At 45.3% G+C, this 26,119-nt stretch overlaps 1 protein-coding gene across 1 annotated transcript; it reads left to right on the top strand.

Annotated features, from left to right (window-relative positions):
* Positions 1-415: 415 nt before the first annotated feature.
* Positions 416-24,961, top strand: CEP57 (centrosomal protein 57). The gene is made up of 11 exons (XM_054973792.1): positions 416-510; positions 6,026-6,182; positions 7,873-8,052; positions 8,919-9,040; positions 12,779-12,895; positions 16,450-16,527; positions 18,333-18,449; positions 19,706-19,786; positions 20,617-20,843; positions 22,296-22,440; positions 23,484-24,961. The coding sequence occupies exons 1-11, from the start codon at positions 481-483 to the stop codon at positions 23,691-23,693; spliced, it is 1,464 nt and encodes a 487-aa protein (XP_054829767.1). The 5' UTR covers positions 416-480; the 3' UTR covers positions 23,694-24,961.
* Positions 24,962-26,119: the final 1,158 nt, after the last annotated feature.

Raw genomic sequence — 26,119 nt, 5'->3', positions numbered from 1 at the left:
CTTGGTCTCCTCTCACTCCGCCCACCTCTCCTCTCATTGGCCCACCGCTTAGCGCAGCTCTTTTACTTCTTTATTTCCACTTCAACCCGCCTTCCTCTTCCGTCGCTTTTTGGGTTTCACGCCTGCGCGAAAGGGAAAGCCGCTTTGACCTGTTTTTCGCGCCCCGCCCCCAAAGAATCGCCTTGATTCGCTAGCTCAAAACGTGATGGCGAGAAGAGTCAAATCCTGGACGACGGGTTTGCCAGCGTGAGTTCTCAATAGCTTTTCAGAGCGTCAATCACGCCCACTGACTGTGACGCAACGAAGAAAGGCTGCCTGGTTGGTTAGTTATTCTGTCACTCACCTTGTTGGAGTAACGGCGGCGTTTGTGGGACAGCGGGAGGAAAAGGGAGGGGGGCGGAGACAGGAGCCGCCGCGGCTCTTTGGAGGGGGCGCCGTCCTTAAAGGGGCAGGCACCCTTCGCGGCGGCTTTCTAACGACATGGCGGTGGCCGGGGATACGGAGCCTACGGTGAGCGAGAGGAAAGGGCTGGATCAGGGACGCCGCATGGAGGCGCCGAGCTTCCTCTCCTTGCGCCCTTGTGAAGGCACAGTAAGGAGGGAGGAAACGCTCTTCCCCCTTTTTATGAGCGCCTCTGTTCCTTTTGCCTCGTCCTTCCTCACAGGGTTGTTGTGGGAAGAAAATAGTTGGGCAAAAGAGGGAAACCTTCCTCCGTCGGAACAACAACCCTGTGAGGTAGCATAGGTCTAGAACTACTGGATTAAATAAACGGTAATCTTGTTGGCCCAACAATTTAGGGATGCCAACTGTGAGTTGGGAAATTCCTGGAGATTGGGGGGGGGGGTTGGAGCCTGGGGAAAACTGGTTTTTGGGGAGGGACTTCAGGGTACGGTGTACCCTCCAAGCAGCCATCTTCTCCAGGGAAACAACTCTGTCACCTGGAGATCAATTGTCATTACGAGAAAGCTTCATCTACCGCCTGGAGGTTGGCAACCTGCAGCAACCCTATGAGTTATGGTTAGGCTGCGAAATGGAGTTATTAGAGTAAATAAACAGGGGTGGATGTCTGCATCCTGAATAATTTGGTATCATCTGCAAACTTGGCTACCCCACTGGCTTCTTCCCAATCCCAAGTCATTTGCAGACACATTACATTAGCGCAAGTAATGTAATCCTTGGGGTTGGGGGCACTGTTCACTTCCCTCCATTGCAAGAACTGTCAATTTATTCCTGCTCTCTACTTGTCGTGTTACCAACTTTCACGCATAAGAGGACCTTATCCTCTTATCCCATGACTGGTAAGCTTACTCAATAGTCTTTGCTGACCTACCTTGTCAAAAGCTTCTTGGAGTCCAAATGTATGATGTCTGCTACGTCCAGGTGCTTGTTAATGTGCTCAAAGAGCCCCCCAAAGGGTGCTGGCATAGAACTTCCCTTTGCAGAAGCTATGCTGATTTCCACTCAGCCGTCTTTGTTCCTTGATGTGCTTACTAATTCTCTCTTTACTAACAGTTTGTACTAATTTATGTGGAAGAAACTATAGGCTGGCCTGCCTATAATTTTCAGGATCCCCTTTGGACCTCTTTTTAAAAATTGGGGTGACATTTGCTACTTTCTGTTGTCTGTCACAGATTTTAGCAACAAGCTTATTCAAAGGGAGCTTCATCTTTCAACAGTTCATACCCGGAAAATCTAGTTGGTCTTTAAGGTGCTGCTGGACCCAAATCTTGCAGCCTTTGCATTCTTTAAGAACGCTTAGATATATGCAACCTGCATCTGCAGAGTTACTAGTTTTAGTTTGCCGGTTAATTCTACAACTTCATCTCTTGTCACCACAGTCTGACAATTCTTCAGACATCCTTCTTAAAAACAGTTGCTGCAGCCTGTGAATACGCTCACATTTTCAACAGTGAAAACCGATGCATAGAGTTCATTTAGTTTCTCTGCCATCTTCCTTAAATAATCCTTTTATTCCTTCATCATCCAAAGGCTTGGCACCCTCCCTAGCTAGTTTCCCGCTCCTGATGCATTTGATTGTTTGTCTAAATATTTTTAGCCATCTGCTCCTCAGATTCTCTTTGCTCACCTTATTGCCAACTTACATTTGTTTTGCCGGAACTTCAAGGTCCGTCTTCTCTCTGGTAACAGCTTCCCAGGGTCTCTGGTGAAGGTCTTTTGCATTACCTGTTACTTGATCCTTTTGCTTAGAGAATGAATCATTGACATGGTGTTTTGATATTGCTAGTTACTTAATAAGAAGGGGTGTAATTCACAGAGTCCATCTTTTGCATGAAGAAGATCCCTGGTTCAGCTTTGGCATCTTCAGTTAAATGGGGTTTTGTTATCTTAAAAGGGTTGTTTGTTTAGGAGATTTTAATACTTTGCTTTTCCTCCCCAACACAAATGGGACTCAAGGCAGGTGATAGCAATAAGTATAAAAAGTACTGGGAATGACCTTTTCCTGACTGAGATTCTGGAGAGCCGCTGTCACTCAGAGTAGACAGTGTTGACCTAAATGGGCCAGCGGTCTGACTCAGAATGGCAGTGTAATGATTTTAAGTGTGTCTGTGTCTTTAAATGCTTGGTGTGGTACAGATGAAGAGGGCGTGACAGAGCGGGATGAGTGAGTGAGATGATTGGTTGATGTCTGAGAGTGTGGGCGGAGTGAAGTGCTGTTTTTAGTTACTGAGTGGAGGGAAAAGATTCACTCCGTTTTTTTCTGCTTTAGACAGGCAAGCTGTGTGCAGCCTGAGAGAAAGTCTATGTATACTTGAGTGAGAGATTGATCTATCTGAAGCAGGCAAACTGTGTGTGTGCCTGAGAGAGAAAGTTTATGTATATCTGGGTGACTGAGCCTATGTAAAGAAACTTTAAGAACTGACAACTATCTTTGAAACCATCAAGCTTAATTAATAGTATGAAACCGATACGCTTCTTGTAAAAATAAAAGTTTTTTTGGTGGGTTTTCCACCCCAGAGTATATGTTATTCCTATAAATCCCATTCGTATTCTCAGGGCCACATAGTCCCATGAAGAAGCCTGGTGCTTGGCATGTTACTAAAAGGGAAATTTAAATTAACTCTTTTTGAATATTATTCCTGGCGGTGGCAATCTACCAAGAGGGTTAAGGGCAAAATCTAACTGAAAAAGAAAGGGGGTTCCTGCACTCCTCAGGGGCCCACAACGGGCCTGATCAGCGCCCAAACGGGGGCTGCGTGATGACGTCACTCGCAGAAGTGTTGTCATCATGCTTGCAGGAGCGCATGCACACACGAGCTCCCCCAAAGTAAGAGCCAGACCCAAGTCTTCCGCTGGGAGATCGAGGGGGCCTGGCAACCCTAATCTTAAATGATAAATCCTTAGTTTATCTGGTATGTATACGGCAAGCCCCCCCAAATTGGTCCTCCACATCATGTTATGTGATCTAACCTGTTCATGGTGTGTGTGTGGGTGGCAGGCAAAGGAAGGAAGTGAGACTAGCAAGAGAGAAGGCTGCCTTGTGGCAACCCGGCGGTAGTCACTCTTGTCCCAGGTTGGTAGCCCAGTCGTGTCCTTTACTGACTTAGAAACAAATTTAGAAATACGGCTAGATCAGAAACATTCTTACTAGCCTTTTTGTCCAGAAATACTTTGTGGCCTACCACCCACTTAGCAACTAAGTCAGTCAGAAGAAAGTCTTTCATGCCACAGGAAATCAGGCTAGTAGCTAATTGCAAATATGTCACAGTCATACAGATGAGAGCACCTTATACTAAGTAATACACATACATTCTAGTGAACTTCCGAACTCTGTTGTGCTTTTTTCTATCTTGTTGAATAACAACACAGGTGTATTTACATCTTTGACAGCTAATTAAAAGTAGTAGACAGTATCTAGATCAATGTCCTCCAATCATAGAATGGACCAATGCTGATCTACTCATTTAACTCTTCCTATCATATTTACTGATGTATAGTTTCATTTCCCAAGATTTTTGGCTAATTAGAATGTTATACAATAGAAAATTTGAATATTTAAGCATTAAGCCAATCATGGTTTATCTATGCTGTCACATGAAAATGATCTTAGGTTTTTGCATAAGATAACTTATAAAAGTGGCAACTCAGAGAGTATGTCAGAGTTTTTCATTGAAAGAAATTTCATGAGGGCCTAGGGGAGAATTTTACCATTACTATGGGAATCTTAATGCATTTCATGGAAACTTTGATTGATTTAAACTTAAAGTTAATTAGGAAATGTTCATAGATCCAGAGGAGTTAGCCATGTTAGTCTGTAGTTGCAAAAATGTTAGCCAACCTAATTGTTATTGCTTTTCTGTGTTCCCTCTTTGTAGGATTTATATTAATCATATAGAGTGTATTTCAATAAAAAGAAATAAACTCTAGAAGGACTCTGTGTGTGGGGAAATTTTTTTCAAGAAGAACCCTGTAAATAAATTATACTGATAAGCCGTACTGTTTAAAAAACAAGTTCTGTTTTGCAGGTCTTAAATGCTGAACGCTGTCTAAGAGTAAAGATAATTCTTTAGTTTGAGACAGTGGGAGCATTAGTTAGACGCGGATAAAAACCCATTACAACTATGCTTGGAAGTAACTGGAACTCACCAGAAGACTTCTAAGCAAGGGGGGACACTTGAGGATGCAGATTGAGTCACCCACGCTCTTGCTGCCGTCTGAAGGGTATTAATTTCCCTGATCCTTTGGCCGTGTTGTCAGAGCCCACCCAGTTTGCTTTGCAAGAGGATGTCTGGCAGTGGAGATTCTGTAGGGGTTTTTGCCTTCTGGGCATAGAACAGAAGTCACTGGCAGGAAGGTGAAGGGGGGAGGTAGAGGTGAATTTCCTGCATTGTGATGTGGGCTGGACTAAATGACCTTTGGGGTTCCCTCCAGCTCTATATTTCTTCTATGTTTCTGTCTGCCTCTGGACAGTTGCAGATATATGTGAATATCTGCTAGTGGTAACGGCAGCCTCTCTCTACTATGATGCGAGGGCAGAATGCCACTTCTCTCTGCTAAAAAAACCACACTTGGTATACTAAGAGCATCAGAGCCCACGGGCTGTATTGGTTACAATACCAGAGTATGGCTGGGGAGATCCCGATTCTGCTATGGAAGCTTGCTGGGTTTACCTTGGGCCACTGCTGTTCTTTTAACCGAATCTTCCTCACAGGGTTGTCGAGAGGATAAAATGGGGGAAGGAGAACCACGTATACCAGCCTCAGTTCCTTAGAGGAAGGGCATGAGAAAACTTGAACAGAATGTTGCCCCAAAGTATAATGTGTTTATCAGCCATCGCAGTAGTGATTGGTACAGGCAGGCCCTTGAAGTGTCTTGTACTTAAGGCTGTGTGTGGGCTGGCATTTACGTGCATGCCCAGGGCACAGACCATGGCACCCGGGAGTGAGTTCTGTATGTGAATGAGTCGCCACCCATCAAGCCAGCATCACCTGGAACACAGTGCTTTTAAGTGGAAGAAATTCAAGCGTCTAGCTGCAACTAATCAATATTTTGAATGTATTTGTGAACCATCTCCGTATTTTATATAGTACCCATTCTGCAACCTTTATTTTATTTATTTTATTGTACTTCATTTATTCCCCGCCTTTCTCCCCTGTGGGACGCATAGCAGCTTACAATGTCCTCCATTTTATCCTCACAACAACACCCTTGTGAAGTAGGTTAGGCTGACAGAGTGTGATTGGCCCAAGGTTACCCAGAACGCTTCCATGGCAGAGTAGAGATTTGATCCTGACCCTCTAACAGCTACACCATGCTGGCTTACTTGCTTCCTCTGTCAGTCACATGTCCATCAGGTATCTGCTCCTGCAGTTTTGTGTCGCTGTTCATGCTCCTTAGGGCTGTGCACAGTGGTTCCTCATTTATGTTTTCTTCTTTCTTCATCCACAGCTTCTGTGATCCACAATATAGCAAGTCTTTCTTCCTCTTGTTTACCAGATGCCCTTAAGCAGAAGCAAAAACGCCTCCTATGCCCTCTGCAAAATAACAGTTTTATCTCACTTTTCAGGGAGCTCGTCGTAGAAGTCACAGATCCGCATCGTTCACAGATGGACTTTCGGCAGCTTCATTCGCCGAGTATCCGAGGCACAAGCCTTTCATTAATGCTGACTTGCGACGGTCCCCTGCCAAGCCAGTAATTGCATATCCAGAGAGTAACAGCAGAGGTAATATTTCCACCCAGAGGAAATGCGACCTCCAAATTGGATCGGGAATAGAAGCCAGTTTGTATATCAGCCGAGAAGATTCATAATCCCAAATTAATTTGAGATGACCATCTCCTTATTTAGGTCATTTTGTTTTCTTCCTATATGAAATTTTTCAGCTGACCTGAAAGAAAAATTCTAAAATGTGGATTTTTAATGTAGCAGGTTCAGAAACATAGTGATTGTTAAAGTTCTTTTTTTTAAGTGTTTTTTTTACCACACTTGTTCTTTGCCCTTGTTTTTCTCCTCCCCAGATCTCCAAGGCCAAGAAAAAAAGTATTGGGCCTTTTCGGTATGATTTGTTGTTAGTCTGGGCTCCTCCATAACCTTTAACGTTTTTAAGTAAACCTCACTTGAGGCAATTCCCACCATCCAAGGTTAAACAAGTTGTGATGAGTGGCAGGGTCTTCTTTGTAGTGGTGCCTTCTCTGGAATTCTTTGCCAAAAGAGCTTTTGTCAGGCCAATGTGCTTACAATTTTTCATAGACTGGGTCTAGATTTTTGTTTACGTGGTCCTCGAGTATAAAATGGTTGGCACAGAAGTTGGTGTTGTGGATAGATGTACTGTTTGCCGGTATGCTTAAAACTGTGGTTTATTCAGGGCTCATTTGGAGGGGGAACGCGCCGGAATGCCATTCCGGCAGTACCCCAACAGGCCCCACCTACCTGACTTTTGGCCATTTTGGGCCGTTTAGGCCTCAATCCAGGCCCAAACAAATTCGGCCTGGATTGGGGCCAAAATGGCCTGGATTGGGGCCAAAACAGCCGGGACTGGGTTGGTGCCGGGCGGGGGAATCCATTTTCAGCCACTTTTGGCCCATTTCCACCAGGATCAGGGCCGAAACAGCCTGGATCGGGTTGGTATCGGGTGGGGGAAGCCTCCCCTGCCCGGCACTGGCCATTTTGGCCCTGATCCGGGCCCATTTCTGCCGGGATCAGGGTTGGAACGGACGGGATTGGGTCAGTGCCGGGTGGGGGAACCCTCCCCTGCATGACACTGACCTGGTCTGGGCTGTTTCAGCCAACTTGGAGCCTGTTTCGGCCTGCATCAGGGCCAAAACCGCCAGGATTGGGTCGGTGCCTGGTGGGGGACCCCTCCCCTGCCTGGCACCAATCCAATCTGGGCCGTTTTGGGCCTGATCTAGGCCAAAACATGCCCCAAATGGCCTTTGGGGCCCTTTTCGGCCTGGATTGGGGCCCAAGCGGCCCTGATCAGGCCACTGCCAGGTGGGGGAACACTCCCCCATCTGGCAGCAGCCGAATCCCGGCCATTTTGGGCCCGATCAAATCAATTATGCTAATGACACACTTCTGGTGATGGCAAGAGACGTGGCAGATGCTAATGTTATGCTAATGAGTTATGTTAATGAGTTCCTGCATCTCTTTTTCTACGAAATGACCCTTGGGTTTATTACATACAAATCAGCATTTATTGCTCTTCCATCGGTCACACAAGCTGTGTTTAATACAAGCTGTGTTAGTTTCACTGCACCCCTATGAGGCTAAACTGAGAGAGGGGGGGCTAAGCCAAAGACAGCCAGGGAGCTTTGTATTTGAATGTGGTTCCAAATCCATCCCTCTGTCTGCTACGCTGACCTGCCCATCAACAGATACAGTAGGTTGAATTATATTTGGCTTCTCCCGCTCTTAGCAATATTCTCCGCACTGAAGAACCTTCAGGAGAAGATCCGGCGGCTGGAGCTGGAACGGATTCAGGCAGAGGACAGTGTGAAAAACCTGACAAAGGAAACCTCAGACTATAAGAAAGTTTTGAATGAGCAGCTGTTGGAGAGAGAGCATTCGAAGCAGGAGGTGGCCAAGAAGAATGAGGGTATGCTGGATTCGCTCATTTTGCTCATTCACAATTTTCTTCTCTCGGATGGGGACCCAAAGCATTTTAAATAATCGTACTTTCCTCTTCCCCTTTATCCTCGCAACAACAACCCTGTTGAGGTAGGTTAGAGCTGAGAGAGGGAGAATGATTGGCCCAAGGTCACCCACTCATTGTTATCCTCACTTACAGTTACAGGTCGTAGGAGAAGGTGATCTGGGGAGCAGCTTGTCCACTGTTGCCAATCTTCTCTGCTGAGCTTTTGATGATCCCAGAATTCCCTGGAATGTAGTCTGAAAACTTAACTGACATAACGAAAGTTACCAAAGTTCTGGCTGGAATCTGCTGCTCCCTTATTGCCTAGGTAGCAGAGTTAGAGTGCAGAGCACAGTTCCAGAAGTAGCCCGGTAACCACGGTACCTGATTGTTCTTGCTGTCTGTCAGGCCTCCCATGTGGTTGTTGAGTGTAGTGTCTCTTGTGAGGCTTCTCACTTAACGTATCAGCAGTTGCACAAAGCCTGGCTTGAATAGCTCGGCACCGGCCATTGCGTAGCCTTATCTTTTTGCTATGCATCCTTGTAACAGCCTTGCAGGTTCTTGGTGCTTTAGTTAGGCGCCCCTCTGAACTTTCTCTTTTCCCTCTCGGCCCTTCCAAATTGGAGGAGTCCATCTCTTGTCTGTAAGCACCTGGAAAGCAATTGTAACAACTCTAGTAGGTCCCGTTCTGTATTTTAGATCTGCAGCATGCACCCTTTTGTCCTTCGGGTCCTTTCCATTGAGGGGGTAGTTCGCCCTGTCTAACCTCTGGGTGCCATCAGAAATTCACAGTGATTATCACTAACCTCCTTTTGTTGCGTTGTGTCTAGAGCTGGCCACTCAGCTAGCTAGTGCCGAAACTCGTTGTGGCTTGCTAGAGAAGCAGCTGGAATACACGCGGCGAATGATAGAGCAGGCCGAACAGGAAAAGATGAGCGTCTTGAGAAAGCAGGTACGCCCACCTAGTCACAGTGTGCTCGACTGCTTCTTTGTTCTTAACTGGCAAACTTGGCTTTGCTTTCACAGAGTCTCCCAGGAGAACTTTGCTTTCACAGAGTATCCACCAGCCCCAGGTTCTGTGGTCTAGCACAGGGCTTAAACTGATAAGAACAAATTGATTTTAGTAGAGAATGTTTGTATTGCCTCATCTCAGCCATGGATGCAAAAGGATCATAAGTGAGACCTGCCCACCAGTCAGTGGGGATCATGCCTCCCTATGGAACTGATAAGAACAGATTTACTACAAAGAATAGAATAAATAAGATGCAGTTTTATAAATTGGAATAAGATCACATACTAACTTATTGTATATAGCTTATAAGAGGTTACAGTCTTGACAAGGGGGGAAATGTATGAATATATAATCAAATATATAATTGCTAAAATAGTTTGTAGATATGGAAACATTGATAAAGCTAGGGATAAGTAGAGAGGATTGCTATATTAATCAGTTACATAAAGAGATAAGATGAAATAGTGTAGTAATAATGGAATGAGGAGTTTTTCCTTTTTGATTATTAATTTTTTATTACTAAGTATGGGGAAGGAGGTGGGAGGCGTGTAGTATATGTGTAGTATATAGTAATGGGACCTAACAGTTGCAATTTTTATTGCTATGTGGATAAATATTGAAAAAGATTAAGTTTTTGTGCACCCTGTATTCTAAGAACTCTAGTAGCGATAAGTCGCAAAATCTTTTTGACCTTACTAACTTTTCCATCCCCTTTCTTTCTTTTTGTATCCCTGTTTTTACTTTGATAAAATAAAATAAAAAATATTTTTAAAAAAAGAATAGATTTACTACAAAAAGCTGAGAAGCAGCTTATTTTAGATATTTAGAAATCTTTTACGGGGGCTTATGTGCAAATTTCTCACTATTGTCATATTTTTATTTCTATTGTGCATGAAGCTTATTTTAATTCCCTCTTTTCTTTTGTAATAAAATAAAAGAAGAAAGAAAAGGACTTTCCTATGGGAACTGACTTAACTGAAGTTAGACCTGCTGGGTCATGGGAAAGGGACTGTTTTCACATGTCTTGGCATAGCACTAACCTCATGGAACGAGGGCATCTTTATGGTGCGATTTCTGACATCATCGCGCCATGATTCCGTTTTTGTGGCTCAATGACATCAGAAATCGCACCATGAAGACACCCTCATTCCATGAGTTTAGTGCTATGCCGAGACGAGAGAAAATGGCCAGAGTTATATGGTGGCTGGCGGGACTCTCTCCCCCTGGAAATGAAGTTGGTATTGCCCTACAGACCTTCCAGGCAGAATTGAGAACACCTGTTCCAGAGGACCTTCAAATTTGATTGAATAGCGTAGGTTGCCTTTTACTTGTTTATTGGTTTACTCCTGTGCTGCTTTAGAAGATGTTGGACTTCTTCATTAACTCCTATAGAAACAGCTTATTTTGATTTTAAATTGTGCACCATTTTCAGCACCTTTTGGGTGGCATGGTGATCAAAAAGTAACCTTAGTAGTAGTGGTAGTCATTAAAGTATGGATTATGTGGCAAGGAGAAGTTGGGTGCTGTGGTGGAAAGAAATTACAATTTTCATTCCCTTTGCAACTTTTAAAAGTGCAGTAGGAATCTGAAAAAAAAAACCAGGAACCTTTTTGTACATAATAGTACTTAGCGATGATGTCATATTTTCTGGTTTCCCCCCTCCCCAAGTACATGACATATTTTATCTTGATAACCCTTACAATAATTTTGCAAGGTAGGTCAGTATTATCTTTCTCACATTGCTGGTGGGATGAGGTTGAGAGAGAGTGAGCTGCATAAGGGCACTGCCTGAGTTCAGAGCAGGGAAGATTTGAACCAGGGACCTTCTGATTCACAACTCTAGATGGAGGAGGAGGGGCCAGGGCTCAAGGGCAGAGCATTTGCTTGGTGTGCAGAAGGTCCCAGGTCTAACCCCCAGCATCTCCTGTAAGGATCAGGTAGTAGGGGATGCAAAAGACCCCTGCCAGAGACCCCGGGGAGCCACTGCCTCTCCAAGAGCTAAACTACAAGAGACGAATTACACTAGGATGTGCACACTTTGTCAATTTCCCCTTTCGACAGAGCCAGCAAAAATTGCTTCTCAGAGGGTTTGTTAATTTCCTCTTTGGCCTCCTGAAGGCTCTGTCAGTTTCACCTCCCCTTCTAGGAGGTGAAGAGGAAATAAACCCTCTGAGGAGTGATCTTTGCTGGCTCTGTAGAGAGGGAAAATTGACAGAGCCTTCCAATCTGTCTTTTAAAACTCAGCTTCTCGGCTAACATTGTGACTCCCTTCACGTGTGTGTCCTTGTGTAATTCGTCTCTTGTAGCTTAGCTCTTAGTAGACAATACAGACTCGAATGGACCAATGGTCTGATTCTGTATAAGGCAGCTTCAGGTGTAGGCACTATAGTGAAATCAATACTTAGCATTTATGCAGTGCACTGAGGTTGCTTGTAGCCCTACATGGTCATTATCTCTGTAATCCTTACAAACAACCCTGTGAGGTAGGCCAGTATTACGTGTATGGGGATGCTGTGGGCACATTGGCTCATCTAAAGACTTCGTGGCTCCAGTGAGGTTTGCTGGCTAAGATGATGTGCAGCTGCACCTCTGCAGCGTAACAAAGCTGGAAACATAACCTGTATCTCGTGTTGCTGCGGGAGAGATCCCTTTCTCCCCTGCCCCCCCTGTGGTCAACAAGTATCGGCCAGTGAGTTGAGACCAACAGGCACCACTTTTGTGAATCCAGTGGCTACATCTTCATATATAAAATCAAGTGTGGTCTGCCCTGGGCAGTAGAGGGGTGTGGAATGAGAGAATGACGACAGTGAATGGTGCGTTGGAAGATGGAGGCGAGGCTGAGCGCGTCTCCTTGGGGGAGAGCCTGCCAGTGAGGTGATGCTGCTGTTTCCAGACTGTGCTACTGGAGGCAGCAGTTGGGGGAGTCATATGAGTGGCTGTTCCTTCACGGAAAAATCACATGACTGCAGCCACATGCAATCTGAAGTGGTACAGTCCGGAAGCACGTGACAAGTAGCGTGTGAAGAAAAAGGCTGCCTTCAAGGGACGCTTTGCGGCCAAATTGGACTATTTATATTGTTCTTAAAATTTTGTAATGTGACGGAATAAGGATTTTGGTTATGAGAACTGTTAACTTTTGTATAGTGTAATACATAGGAAGATATAAGAGCACCTTGCACTTTAAGATGAATATTTTAAAAATATAAAAATTTAATACATACATTTATTTATTGTTGCCATTAACTTTGATACAATACCTTTGATAGAATAGCCCGGTAGGGCTGGCTCTCAAATTGCTGCTCAGCCATGGCAGCTTGGTGGGTGTCCTTGGGCCAGTCACGCTGACTTAGCCCAACCTACCTCACAGGGTTGTTGTGAGGATAAAACAGAGGAGAGGAGAAGGATGTAAGCTGCTTTGGCTCCCCCACTGAGGAGTAATGAAATTAGATAAATAAAAATTTAAAATGTTTGACGATCTGTGAGTGTTTCTAATCCCTTTTCTAATTCCACGTTTGTGAAAATTTTTGTTATTTTGGGGGAGAGAGCAACTAGCTACCATTGTTGACTTTTAAAAATGTATATACTGGGTCTGCTTCAGTGATTTTAAATTTGTCCGGTGAAATTCTTCCAGTACTTTTATCTGCGTGCCCACGAAGCCCTTTGCTCTTCTCTTTCCAGGCCACGTTAGAAAGCGAAAACATCCTTGATCAGTCACATGTGAAATCTAAACTGGAGAGGCTGGATATGCTCGAGAAGGAATATGCCCGGCTGACTGCCATGCAGTCTCTTGCAGAGGTGAGCCTGTCCCCTTGGGCACCAGAGCCTAGGATCTGCTTTAATCACTGAGGCTGAGCGCCCTGTCACAGGGAGTCTGCTACAAGACAGCCAAACATGGGGCACTGCTGGAACTCAGTGGGACAGCATCTCCTTGGCATGCAGAAGGTCCTAGGTTTGATCTTCAGCATATCCAGTTAAGAGGATCAGGTAAGAGGCTATGTGGATGACCTCTTCATGAGAACCTGGAGAGCCGCTACCTGTCAGAGAAGGCCATATTGACCTTGATAGACCCCCAGTGGTCCAATTCCATATACAGCAACTTCATGAGCTCAATGAGTGAGGGCTAATTGAATGAATTTGTTGCATATTTTTATCCCGTTCTTATCCCGTTCTTCTTCCAAGGTGCTCAGGCTGATGCAGAGGGGGAGCTTTCCACATTGTAGTCTGACACGCTAACCGCTACACCACACTGTCTCTCTCTTTCACTTCCTTCTTGTTGGCTTCTTAGAGGCATCTGGTTGGCAGCTGTTGGAAACCAGCCACTGGATGAGATCAACTCAGCTGCAGTTTTTCCCTATTTCCTTATCCTCTTTTCATACTAGCCAAAGTGTGTGAAGCTTAGCTAATAAATGGCTGCCTTCTGAACACAGTAGTTACAACATTGTGCCTTTTCTTAATTTGGTTTTAAAAAAACCTCACAATTTGATTCGTTGTGGCAGATTGATTTATTACAGCATTTGCCAGGTCATGTAAGCTGTCGTTCCCCCCATCTCTTTAAGGAATGGAAGAGCAGGGCTGTGGATTGAGACCTGGTGTGGCAAACCCCCCCTTCTCTCACCTCCTCATCAGAAGAACCACCTTTGACTTTGTTTGCTTGGAATCCTCGGCACAGAAAGGCAGCTGGTGGTGCAATCCAAAGCAGAGTTATGCCATTCTAGCCACATCACCAGGATTTTAGTTTTTTTAAAAGGGGAAGTTTCACCCTTGAGTGGACTTAAAAGGGTCTTTCTCTGCTTAGGCTTCCAATGCAAATATTTCACTGCTGTGTTCCTTTTTTTTAAAAAAAAGGGGGGTAGAGATAATGGCATGTTGATGTTTGAAAAATGGGTGCTTTCTGTCCTTTCAAAATGATTTGGTTTGATTCATAGGCAGTTTATTTGCTCAACTAAAATCCATGTGATCAGTTAACTAAGTTTAAAAAATCTACTTTATTGAATTGTGTTGAGTCTAGACTTTCTGTCTGAGGAAACCAAAACCTTGCACCGTGCAAAACCTCAGTTATGTACCAGGAAAAATCCTAGCCCGATAAAAACGCCAAGTCCTATTATGCAGGCTAATGCAGAGTCTGTCTTTCACTGTATATTTTTCTTGTTATACAGCCTTGCCTGACCCCGCCCCCCCATGTTATTTTTGTGAGGCTTCTCTCTTCTGGTTCCCCTAGCAACTGAACACTGAGCAAAGCGAATAGCCTTTCCTCATGATATCAAGAGCCCTGGATCTGCTAAGCAACAACACCGACTCAGTTGCATGTTGGTTTTTTGTTGCATTTGATTCCTGCCCTTTTTCCAGGAGAGACCGAGCCCAATTTACTATACAACAACTCGTTTGGCTTTGCTCAGTTCATAAAAGCTTGCACCAACCTGGCTCACATTATAATGGACTTCTAGCCATGTCTTACTAAGACTTCCACTGTCTTAGATTAAAGATTTATCTTTACTCTAGGACAACTTTTAGCACTTAGTTCAGACCTACAAAACAAGTTTGAACAAGTTTTTTCAAACTTGTACAAAATCAGTACAAAGTCATTCATTGGGTTCTTCTTGCAAAGCTTTTCCTCATCAAGACACACAGAATCCTTCTAGAATTTCTTTCTTTCTATTGAAATACACTCTAGTCTTTTAAAGAAGCAAGATATCAAAACATGTATGATTATGAATATAAATCCTATGAAGATGGAACACAGAAAAGTAATAAGAATTAGGTTTGCTAACATTTCCTAATTCACTCCAAGTTTAAAACAATCAAAGTTTCTATGAAATGCATTAAGATTCCCATAACAATGGTAAGATACAATGGTAAGATTCTCACTTAAGCCCTCATGAGATTTCTTCCAATCAAAACTCTGACATACTATCTGAGTTAGCATTTTTATAGGTTATCTTATGCAAAAATCTAAGATCTTTTTCATGTGATAGCGTAGATAAACTATGATTGGTTTAATGCTTAAATATTCATACTTTCTATTGTATAACATTCTAATTAACCACAAATCTTGGGAAATGAAACTATAAATCAGTAAATATGACAAGAAGAGTTAAGTGAGTAGATCAGCGTTGGTCCATTCTATGATTGGAGGACATTGATCTAGATACCGTCCACTACTTTTAATTAGCTGTCAAAGATGTAAATACACCTGTGTTGTTATTCAACAAGACAGAAAAAACTACAACAGAGTTCATGCAGAGTTCAGAAGTTAATTAAACATTAATTAAATATTCATCGTTTTATTTAAATGTTAATTAAATATTAAATAAATACTCATATTTTCTGTTGTATAACGTTCTAATTAGCCAAAAAGTGACACTATATCCACGTTGCAAAATAAAACTATAAATCTGTGAAAAACGACAGGAAGAGTTAAACGAGTAGATCAGCATCGGTCCATTCTGTGATTGGAGGACATTAATCTAGATACTGTCCACTATTTTGAATTAGCTGTCAAAGATAAAAGTACACCTGTGTTGGTTATACAAGGAAGTTGATACAGAGTTCAGAAGTTCAGTAGAATACATGTTTACTGCTGTAATATAAGGTGCTTTAATCTATTACTGTAACAATATAGCAGTGGGCAACAAAGCAGGAGGGTGGATTAAGGAGGGGATACATTAATACACGCCTGAAGGACAGCTCTCCACATATGTGCCTTTTGTAAAAGCCTTCTTATTGACACCTTCCAGTCACTCCCCTGCTTAAAGGTGGAGTCTACTAGAGTCCATTCCTTCTCTGTAGTTTTCCTAACTTCGTGGAAGAGACTCCCCGAGGAGGTATGGGGGTTACAAAGCAATAGCTGTTATAGCAAAATAAAACACAAGTCGAGTGGCACCTTAAAGATGGACAACATTTATTTCAGTAAGAGCTTTGGTGAGTCACAGCTGTCTTCTTCAGATATGTGAAGTGGCGATTATGAGATATGGGGGGGTGCCATTTTCAGACGTTTTTAGGAATCGCCGTAAGGCCATTTTATTTGTGAGGGCTTTTAATGGGATCTAAGCTGCGGGCTCAGTAGTAGAACATATGCTTGGCATGGCAAAGGTTCCTGGTTTGATCCTTGGTGTTTCTTGTTTAAAGGATGAGGTATCAGGAAGTGGTAAATTCCTCCTTCTCAGACCCTGGAGACCCGCTACCCATCAGAGTAGGCAATGCTGACCTTGATAGACCAGTCATCTGACTCGGGACGTGTGTGCATGCGTCTCTCAAATACCATCTCAATACTGTCTGCTGCTCCAATCTGGCTTTCAACCTGTAGCAATATTTTGTCACTTCTCTCTTTTTTTAAAAAAAATATTATTCAGAAAAAGATGAAAGAGCTGGAGGAGAAACTCCAAGAAGAAGAACACACGCGGAAACTGATGCAGGAAAAAGCAGCCAGGGTAAGCTTCGCGGATGTGGCGGTCCCTGTTATTCTGCAGGAGGAGTAACTCCGGCCTGTTCTAAGGGGACGTGATGGATAAGGATCTATCGTGGTCTTATCCCACTCTTCCTCCAAAGAACTATGGGGTGGGATACACGGTCTGTCTCCTCCTCTTCCATTTTAGCCTCCAAACAGTCCCCCCACCGAGGTTGGTTGGGCCCAGCATCACACATGTGGCATTGCTGCTGAGCAAAATCTGTGCCATTCTTATCTCACCTGTCCTCCCAGGAGTACATAGCTTGCCCCACCCTGTAAAGTAGGTCAGGTGGCCATGGGAAAGGGCGTGGCTTAGTAGGAGAGCATCCGCTTGGCCCGCAGAATGTACCAGGCTCAAACCTTGGCATCTCCAGTTAGAAGGATCAGGTAGTAGGTGATGGGAAAGACCTCTCCTGGAAATCCTGTCTGCGTAGACAGTACTGACCTTGACGGGCTGAGGGTCTGATCCACTATAAGGCAGCTTCACATGTTCATGTGATGGCAGTAAGGGAGCATGATTTGAACCCAGTTCTCAGTGATCAAAGACCAGCACTTTAATGGCTGCACCACACAGGCTCTGAGGAAGAGAGGCGAGAGGGAGGCCACAGAGGTCTTACTCTCCTGTCGAGCACAAGCAAGCGACTAGTAAGCGCCAGTTAAATCAGAGAGTCCTTCATACTGTGCAGAGGTCTGTTCAGATGGGCTAGATAAGACTTTGGTCCTGATCTGCTGATAAGCCTCACCTGGTGGTCACCGACCTGCAGATTTGGGAGGGGGAACGCTGCAACTTCTGTTGAAAACCCAAAAGCCTTCCTTAAAGTTAGAGCTCTTCTCCTGCTCTTTGGGTAGATGATCTGTGTGTTCGATTAGTTTTGGCTCAGTTCATTCATCTATTTTTTTCTTATGCTGAGGAGGAGAATAGCTTGTTGGTGAACAGAAGTAGAGCCAAAACACACGTTAAGAAATACCTAGGTTCAGCACGTGTTCTCTTACCTCAAGGTTTGCCGGGATCTGTAGGCGTCCTGGAAGCTTAAAGTTTAGCATTTACAGAGCAGCAGGAAGGGAAATACAGGCGCCTGTATTTCCCTTCCCCTCCCTGCTGCTCTGTAAATGCTAAACTTTAAGCTGCCAAGACACCTACACTTCCCAACAAACCTTGAGGTAAGAGAACAAGTTTAGCATTTACAGAGCAGCAGGAAGGGGAAGGGAAATACAGGCGCCTGTATTTCCCTTCCTGCTGCTCTGTAGATGCTAAACTTTAAGCTTCCAGGACGCCTACAGATCCCGGCAAACCTTGAGGTAAGAGAACACGTGCTGAACCTAGGTATTTCTTCTCATGTGTTTTGGCTCCTAGATTGTTCTTAAATGAGTTTCTGGTGTTGTTCAGGCCTATCGAAACCTTTGATGGGGGGATAAGAGTTTGGGAGCTCAGGTCTTTATTAAGAATGGAGGGGAAGCAAAGTGGAGGGAAGAAGTGGAGAAAGGGATGCTTAACCCCTTTCCCCCCCCCGCCTGCAACTTTTTGTCTGCCCCCTCCCCTCCCCCTGCTGATTTTTCTCTACTCTAGATGTAAGTTTTGGAGAGGTTGAAGGCTGGACATGTGATGTTCAGGCTCTCCGTGAAAACCCATTTTCTTACCCTCTCCAAATTTGCCTGGGAATAAAATGCACAGCTGTGAGGCAAAGCCCAACAAGCTGCGGAGCGCTCCTTGGTTGGTGTACCGCCCTCCCCCAGCCTCCGCTTCATTCTTTGTAACTAAAGAAATAAACGCCAGGCCTATCTCTGCAGCTTCAGACTGGATTAGAGACCAACAGAAGGTTGTTGCAAGCGAAGACGCCGCTGGTGCCGTCGTCGATGCCTTTGAAACCAAAGAAGATGAAGAAGAAAGTGAAGCACCAGGACAAGGTAGAGTGAAGGCACGGAGGAGGATTGGGTGCTCAGTAGCTTCGATAGCCGCTCTGTAGCAGATGCCAGAGTCCAAAAGGGGCCGGCTGTTGCCTTCAGGCCCTGCTTTGTTGCTCCCGTGGACAGCAGTCTGGCGACTTTGAAAACAGGATGCTGGGCCAGACAGGCCAGGGCGTTTCTGTCTGCCCAGCTCCATGCCTGGCTGCTCAGGCCTGAAAAGAGGCTGCAGCCTGGGGCTGGTGTAGCTGCGTGTCAAAGGAGCGTGTCCTACCTGCTTGTTGGAAAGCTGGCCGAGAGCTACGGCTCAGTGCTGGAACACAAGCTTTGTATATACAGAAGCTGCCAGGTCCGATCCCCGCACCGATCAGGTAGTAGATGATGTGATGGACCTCTGCCTGAGACCCCGGAGAGAAGCTGCCAGTCTGAGTAGATAATAGTGGCATCTATAGACCGCAGGCCTGATTTGGCAAAAGGCAGCTTCCTGCGTACGTATCAAGATGGGTAGCCATGTCAGTCTGTCTGCAGCAGTAGAAACCAGGACGAGAACTTACTTTCAAAGGCCTGCCGAAATAAAAAAAGTCTTGAGCCAATGTTGGAAAGCCTGCAGCAAGGGGAGGGGCTTAATTCCAGGGCAGGGATACCCAAAGAATAGAGGCAGCCGCTGCGTTGCTCTCATACAACTCCCCACCAAATGGACTGCCATAATTAAAAATTACAAGCGGGGGCATCTTATTCTCACCCATGCAATACTTCCTCTGTTCCTTCTCTGAGAGCCCGCATTACGTCACCCCTTTTCCTGCTTCCTTCTCATCTATGGAGATCGATCACGATAGGGAGCCATGTTTGTCTGTAGCAGTAGAAAAGAGCAAGAGCCCGGTAGCACCTATAAGACAGCTCAGTTCTTTCTGAAAGCTCATACCCTGCCATAAATGTTGTTAGTCTTATAGGTGCTACTGGACTCTTGCTCTTTTCTACTGCATACGTATGTCCATGGTAACACAGAGGGCTGCCTTTGTCTCGTCGTTCTGCTGAGATTTTAAAATTTGCACTTTGTGGTTTTAGCTTCACAAGCTGTTTTGAGTCCCATTTTTTAGAAGTGGGATAAAGCTATTTTGAAACAAATTAAATCTGGGTCTGATTCAGAAGGCGCATAAGGCAGGCGCGCCCACGTGTGTGAAAGGGACTTGATCCCTGGTATAGGGGCAGCGGAGTTTGACAAGGCGCCTTCTAATGCGAGGGTCTTTTTTTCCCTTTAGACTGATTCTGGGATGACCCACTTTCATGCACAGCCCCACTATAGGCTGCGACTGGGCGATGTGCCGTTTGTAGCTGGAAAGGTGAGAGGAGGCCTTAATTTCCAAAAATGCAGTGGCTTAGTGGGATCCTTGAAGAACGGCTGTGGGGTACCCCTCTGAACACCGGGTGTCAGGGACAAAGAACAGGAGAGTTGCCTTTCCACTGTGCTTTTGTGAGTTTCTCGGCCTTGATGGGATCCAGTAGGGTTCTTCCCTGTGTTTCTTACCATTTTGTTTTTAACCTGTTACTATTAGGAACACTGAGCAACACATTATGTCAGTTGACAGCGCAGTCCTAAACAGTTACCCCAGTCTAAGCCCATGGATTTAGACTGGAGTAACTCTGCTTAGGATTGCACTGTTTCCATTTGTTTTTGTTTTAATGTGTGCAGTGGAGTGGCAGCTGGGGGACTGAAGCAGGGAACGTGTGGGGAAAACTTCCAGGTGGACATAAAAATGGTTTGCATGTGGAAGCGGTCCCAGAGAGCACGTTGCTGATCTCATTTGAGTGTGTTACAGTTTCACGTTCTTTAAGTGAATGTATTAATATGTAGAAAGAGGAATTTCCCACCTGCTAGGGCTTGAGATTGCCCTGACTTGAGATACCCCAAACCAAAGAGCATTTCTCAGGATATCTTTCGGTAAAAGGGAAGAGGCACTAGGTCTGTGTTAGGCTACGAAGCCTGCAGAAGGTCCAATCCTAACTGACTCCTGTTGGAAAACGTTCCCAGAGAGCAGGGCTTGGTATTTCCCATTTGAGACAGCAGAGAGCTTCAGCCATTCGAAACAAGACAGTACTGAGCAAGGAAAATCAGTGTTCAATTTCCTGCAGGGCCGCCATCATTTTCACTCTTTGCCTATGTTTCTTCCAGTCCACTAGCCCCAGCCACTCCGTTGGGGCCAACGTCCAACACGTCTTGCACCTTATGAAGCATCATTCGAAAGCCCTTTGCAACGATCGCGTGGTGAGCGAAGTCCCGTTGTGTAAGCACGCAAACAGAGGCAGGCGGTCCTCCGGGTCATCCATCTCATCCGCCTCGCAGGGGGACCTTTCTGAGGTGCTGCTGACTTTGCAGGATGAACTGGGCCAGATGAGCTTGTAAGTCGAAACTTGGGTGTGAAACACGGGCATGATTCTCCGGAGTGCTCCGTTTCGTTTGCTTTGGGACCTGCTGCTTCACAGGCCACCCCTTGTGTCCCTGAGCAGGTCTGGGGCCTCATTTAAATTTGATGCTGGGAAGTAACAACACTTTCTTCTGGGATTTTGCATTTGCAGAATGTTTCATTCAAACTGGACTGTTAACCTGTGCAAAGCAGCTACGCAACAATACACTTTACCGCTTGGCATGGGTAACAGCAACCCAGTTTGAATAAGACGTTGTGTGAATGCAAAATCCCAGAAGAAAGTGCTTTTTCCTTGTTACATTTAAATCAGGCATGAATTTTGTAAAAAGGGGAGCCCTGGAATTTCTGACACTGCCCCATCCCCAAGCTTTAGAACTTCATCCAAAATGCTTGGAGTGGGGTGAGGCGGGAGCTGGATACAGTTGCATTACATTTCAGGTCAGTTTCCAAAGGCCCGTTAGAATAGTTATCCTTGCCATTTTCTCCCCTAAAAATTGCTAGGCATGACCCTTCCTGCCTTTCACTGGGCAGCCGTTCCAAAGGACTGGAGCTGCCTTGGGGAAAGATCCAGCCTGAGCCTTTTGATTTTAATTCCTGTGCAGTTGTTGGCGTACTAAAAGCACTTCAGTAAATAAAAACGTCACAGATCAGAGATGGCTGTTTCTAGTAGTGACTGACAACCTTTGCGAGACGATGCGCAGAGGCTAGAACCTGAAGTTCCAAGCACCCACGCCGATCTTCCTGCTTGTGAATCTCCCCAGGCGAGCCCAGAGGGAAGTCGCTCACGATTGTCTGAGTCTGAAAATGCCACTGGGCAGCTCTAAGCCCTTTTGGGGCAGGCATGCTTAAAACAGCTTTTTGCGTCTCAAGACCTTCCTTGGCCTGAAAGACTGGAGAGCCCCTGTCAGTCAGAACAAAGTGGGCCATGATCTGCCTAGTATAAAGTTGCCTCATAGCGCAGCCATATAATCCCCCCCAAGCCTATTTTATACTTCCTTCGGTCTCTCTAGGCATCTCTGTTTAAAGTTTTGGTAATATCCAAATGAATTTAAATTCAACCTGTTAGAAGGTAGAGGGTGAGTTAATGAAACATCTTTAAATGTTTGATAGTGCTATGCAGGGCTTTTTTTCAGCTGGAACATGGTGGAACGGAGTTCCGGAACCTCTTGAAAATGGTCACATGGCTGGTGGCCCCGCCCCCTGATCTCCAGACAGAGGGGAGTTTAGATTGCCCTCCACGCTGCTCAGCAGGGCGGGGCCACCAGCCATGTGACCATTTTCTCCAAGGGCAACCCACTGAGTTCCACCACTTCTTTTCCCAGAAAAAAACCCCTGATGCTATGGATTTCTTCCCCTACCATTCAGTGATTTTGAAAATGTATACTCGGGATATTCTTAATGAGCTGATCTTTCAATTGCTTGCCAGTGATCACCAACGGCTAGCGAAACTCATCCATGATGCTCCAACAGTCGTCTTGCGGGAAGACCTGGAGAAGGAGCTGGAAGGCCTGCTGAAAAGGATGGAGGCCAAGGCAGAACAAATCTCTAAAGTTCAGCGATATCTGGCACGGGTGCGTGATGCTTCTTCAGTTTTATCCTCTGTTTAAATGCCGTACATGCTTCCCTCCTTGCAGGAGAGCATGGGGGAAGGGGAACCTTGCTGGTAGATGCAGCCTTTAAAATTGTGATTTACCTTTTCTGTATTTCCTTTTAACTAATGATGTCTAGAAACCCGTTTTTTTTTTTTTAACAGCATCTCAAATTTTTAGCTTGGTTCCTAAGTTTGTGATGTAACGAGAGAAATATCCATAAACACTTAACGCTCTAACAATGCGTATGCGTGTGCAAACTGAAGGCCTACGTGAAATCATGGGGGGATGAATTATTTGGAAATTTTTCCCCTCAGGCTCAGTTGTGAGATTTGCCAAGCTCTCCGGGACTTGAGCAGCCCAATTTCCTCATGTCTTCTTCCACCCCTTTACATAGCATCCCACACCTCCTGAAGCATGCTTGGTCATATTCAGACCCATCTGTTTCTGCTTTTGGGTCAGTTGACATGTCTTGATGGGTGTGTGCAGGGCTTTTTTTCAGCAGGAACGCAGTGGAACGGAGTTCCGGAACCTCTTGAAAATGGTCACATGGCTGGTGGCCCCGCCCCCTGATCTCCAGACAGAGGGGAGTTTAGATTGCCCTCCGCGCTGCTCAGCAATCTAAACTCCCCTCTGTCTGGAGATCAGGGGGCGGGGCCACCAGCTGTGTGACCATTTTCTCCGAGGGCAACCCACTGAGTTCCACCACCTCTTTTCCAAGAAAAAAAGCCGTGTGTGTGTGTGTCCTTTAGTACATAGATACTCTAACTTTGTAGGCAAGTCCCCTGGATTTGACTGCTTTTATGATTGGCGTCCCCCCCCCCCCCCCCGTAGCTTTTCAGTGTTCAGAAGATATAGCAAAATGTCTGGAACACAGCTAGTTCACTTAGGGGGAAAACAATGCCTACGAGGATTGGGACACGTGTAGTGGATTTTAGAACTGGGAGGAAAAAAGCAGGAAGAAGCTTTCCAGAGCGAAAGAAGGCTCTTGGAACAAAACACGTACATCTCTGTTTCCTCTCTAGCTGGAGAAACACAGGCGTGAAGGCAAGCCCAAGCACTGCAGCCCCCAACAGAGCAAAGCTGGTGAAGGTAAAACGGCACCGGTGAAGGCGAAAGATGCCGGCTCGAAAGCGAAGCCTGGAGAGAAGGGGAAGAAGAGCCTCCAGCTGCTGAGGGAAATGCAGAGTATACAGACGTCCCTTCAGAAAGATGACATCGGCTGGGACTGCTGAGGTGTTTTGCTTGTGTGTGATTTTTCTTTTCTTTTGGTTTTGTTTGCACTTTTTTTGTCGTTCTCTCCTTGCTGGCTTCCCTGAAGGGGGAAAAAAACCCGAGGTCAAAGCTGCACTTTCTAAAGGAGAAGCCCTGTAATTTTCCACCTGTAGACCTGATCACATTACAGCCCCTAATCCTGCTGGAACCAGAGGGAGGGGAAACGAGAAGACGATTTTATTAATTCAATACACGTCCCGCCCTTTTACTTTACTGTCAGTTATCCATACTCTTTTGTTGTTGTTGTTGGTTTTTTGCCATGATGCCTAATCCTTGGCCTACGTCCTGCCGTCTCGGGCAATTAATTTAATTGCTCGCTTGGGGCAACTCTCATCTGAGGCTGAAAGCAGACAATGTCGTCGTCGTTGTCCCCCCCCCCCCCCCGCCGCCCAAGGCAATTGAAGGTGGTACCACGGAGGGTACTGCTACCTGGGGACAGGGATCACGCATATCGTCCTCGTTGTTCCTGGTTCACAGCTTATGCAGTGCTTCAAAACAATGCGCAATGCCTTGTGCTTTTTTGCCCTCCGTATGCATTTGATGAAAAAGTTTGTTTCTTGCACAGGTAACCATGGTTCCATTGTAGATCTTCAACTCTTTTCAAAGCCCTTACCTGTCTCCCACCTCAAGCGTCATGCCACCATTTTTTTTTTAAGTGTGGGGGGACATTTGACATTTCACACACACTTTGTCACTTCAGCTGCTTATGCATCTCGACCTTCTGGTGCCATTCTTGAAACTTAACAGCTCCACAGAGAGGTGCACAAACTAGCAATCTCTTTGGCCTTTGGTTGCAGACCACCTACTTCTTAACCTTGGCTTTGCACAGAGCAAGGAGTTTCCTTCAGCATTTTTGTCCCCAGGAATGTGATTTCAGAATGGAACTTGAATAGCCATTTGCATGTTTGGGGCTTTGGGTTTTCTTCCTTGTTTTAATTTGTGTGCAAAAGAGCAGGAGGCTGGCATCTGTGTTCTTAAAAACGCCTCAGATCGTGCTGTTTTTATACTGGCAGCTTGCTTTTAACAGACTCGCGCGCTGGACGAGGAGATCTGGTGTTTCTCACAGAACTAAAAGATTTTATAACACATACGCACGCACATGGATATTATTTATTACATTAATAATGTAAAGAGTTTCCAATGATTGGAATGTACTCGTGACTCAAAATTGCCTGTGTTCTCTGAGGTTTGATTGGAATCCAATAAAGGCAACTTGCTAATTGAATAAGTGAAATGGAAAATCATTTGTCTTGGAATGCTTGTTTCCAAGAGCTACTCGAAACCCAAGACTACATCTGTCTAACAAATGTGAAAAGTGGATCCTAAGAAAGATTTAAATTGATCTTTTAGGATTGTGTGGCTGCTAATTTCAGCTAGAGTTAGTGCTTCACAACATTGGCACTGCCCAATAGCCCCTGCTAAAGCAAGAGATAAGGCAGCGGCGGCCCCTCCGCAATTCTGTTGCCTATTCTTCTCCTTAATCCATTGTGACCACATTTCCAGGTATGCTACCCCAAAAAGAGAGTGGAGGCTAGGACAGGGATCAGTATAGGGGAGAGTAGACTCAACAACCTTTGTATTCTGTGGCTGTGAGAGATTTAAAAGGTTATGATCAGTGTCCAAATTGAGGGGCAAAAACCCTGTTTATAGTACAGCAAGATCAGAGACCAGTAGCATCTTAAAAACCAACAAAAATTTTCAGGGTTAAAGCTTTTGTGAGTCAAAGCTCCCTTCGTTGGCTTGGACTCTCGAAAGCTTATACCCTGAAAATTCTTGCTGGTCTTCCAGGTGCCACTGGACTCAGATCTTGCTGTGCTACTGCAGACCTGTTTATAGTAGGAAATGAAACAGAAACTGATACAGTGACGTTTTGAACGGGCCTTGCTCATATACCTTTAATATTAGTCTAATGCTCAAATTTAGCAGGGAAGGCTTTTTCCTGGCAGAGAGAGGCAGTGGGACAAAGATGCTTGCTGGATTTGAGTATCAGACTGCTGTCCAAGGCACAAGAGCCTGGCCACAAAAAAAGAAACAACCATGCAGCCTGGCAGGGAAGAACTGAAGCCACCACCACCACCCTTAAGTATAGTTAATGCTTTTGTTGTTGAGACTTATTTAAGTGGAGGCCACGAAGGATGGGAATTAAAAAAAACCTTGACAGGCTGTGCCAGTGTTCACCCAGAAAGCCAGATCTGTGCTCTGACCAGCCCAGCGACTTGGACTTGAGCGCTCAGAGGAAGAGCCTGAGGACCAGGACCAGAGGGCCCAGGGAGGGCTTGATGATGCTAAAGATGACCACAGTGCCAGAGACTGCTAGGGAGACCTTGCCACTGGCCTCATAGATACCCAGTAGGCCACCACCAAGCAGGATGCAAGCCCAGGCCCA

This window comes from Eublepharis macularius, chromosome 3 (genome assembly GCF_028583425.1).
Source record: "Eublepharis macularius isolate TG4126 chromosome 3, MPM_Emac_v1.0, whole genome shotgun sequence".
Taxonomy (NCBI): Eukaryota; Metazoa; Chordata; class Lepidosauria; order Squamata; family Eublepharidae; genus Eublepharis; species Eublepharis macularius.
The sequence above is the reverse complement of the archived record's forward strand: the minus strand, read 5'-3'. Positions and strand labels throughout refer to the sequence as shown.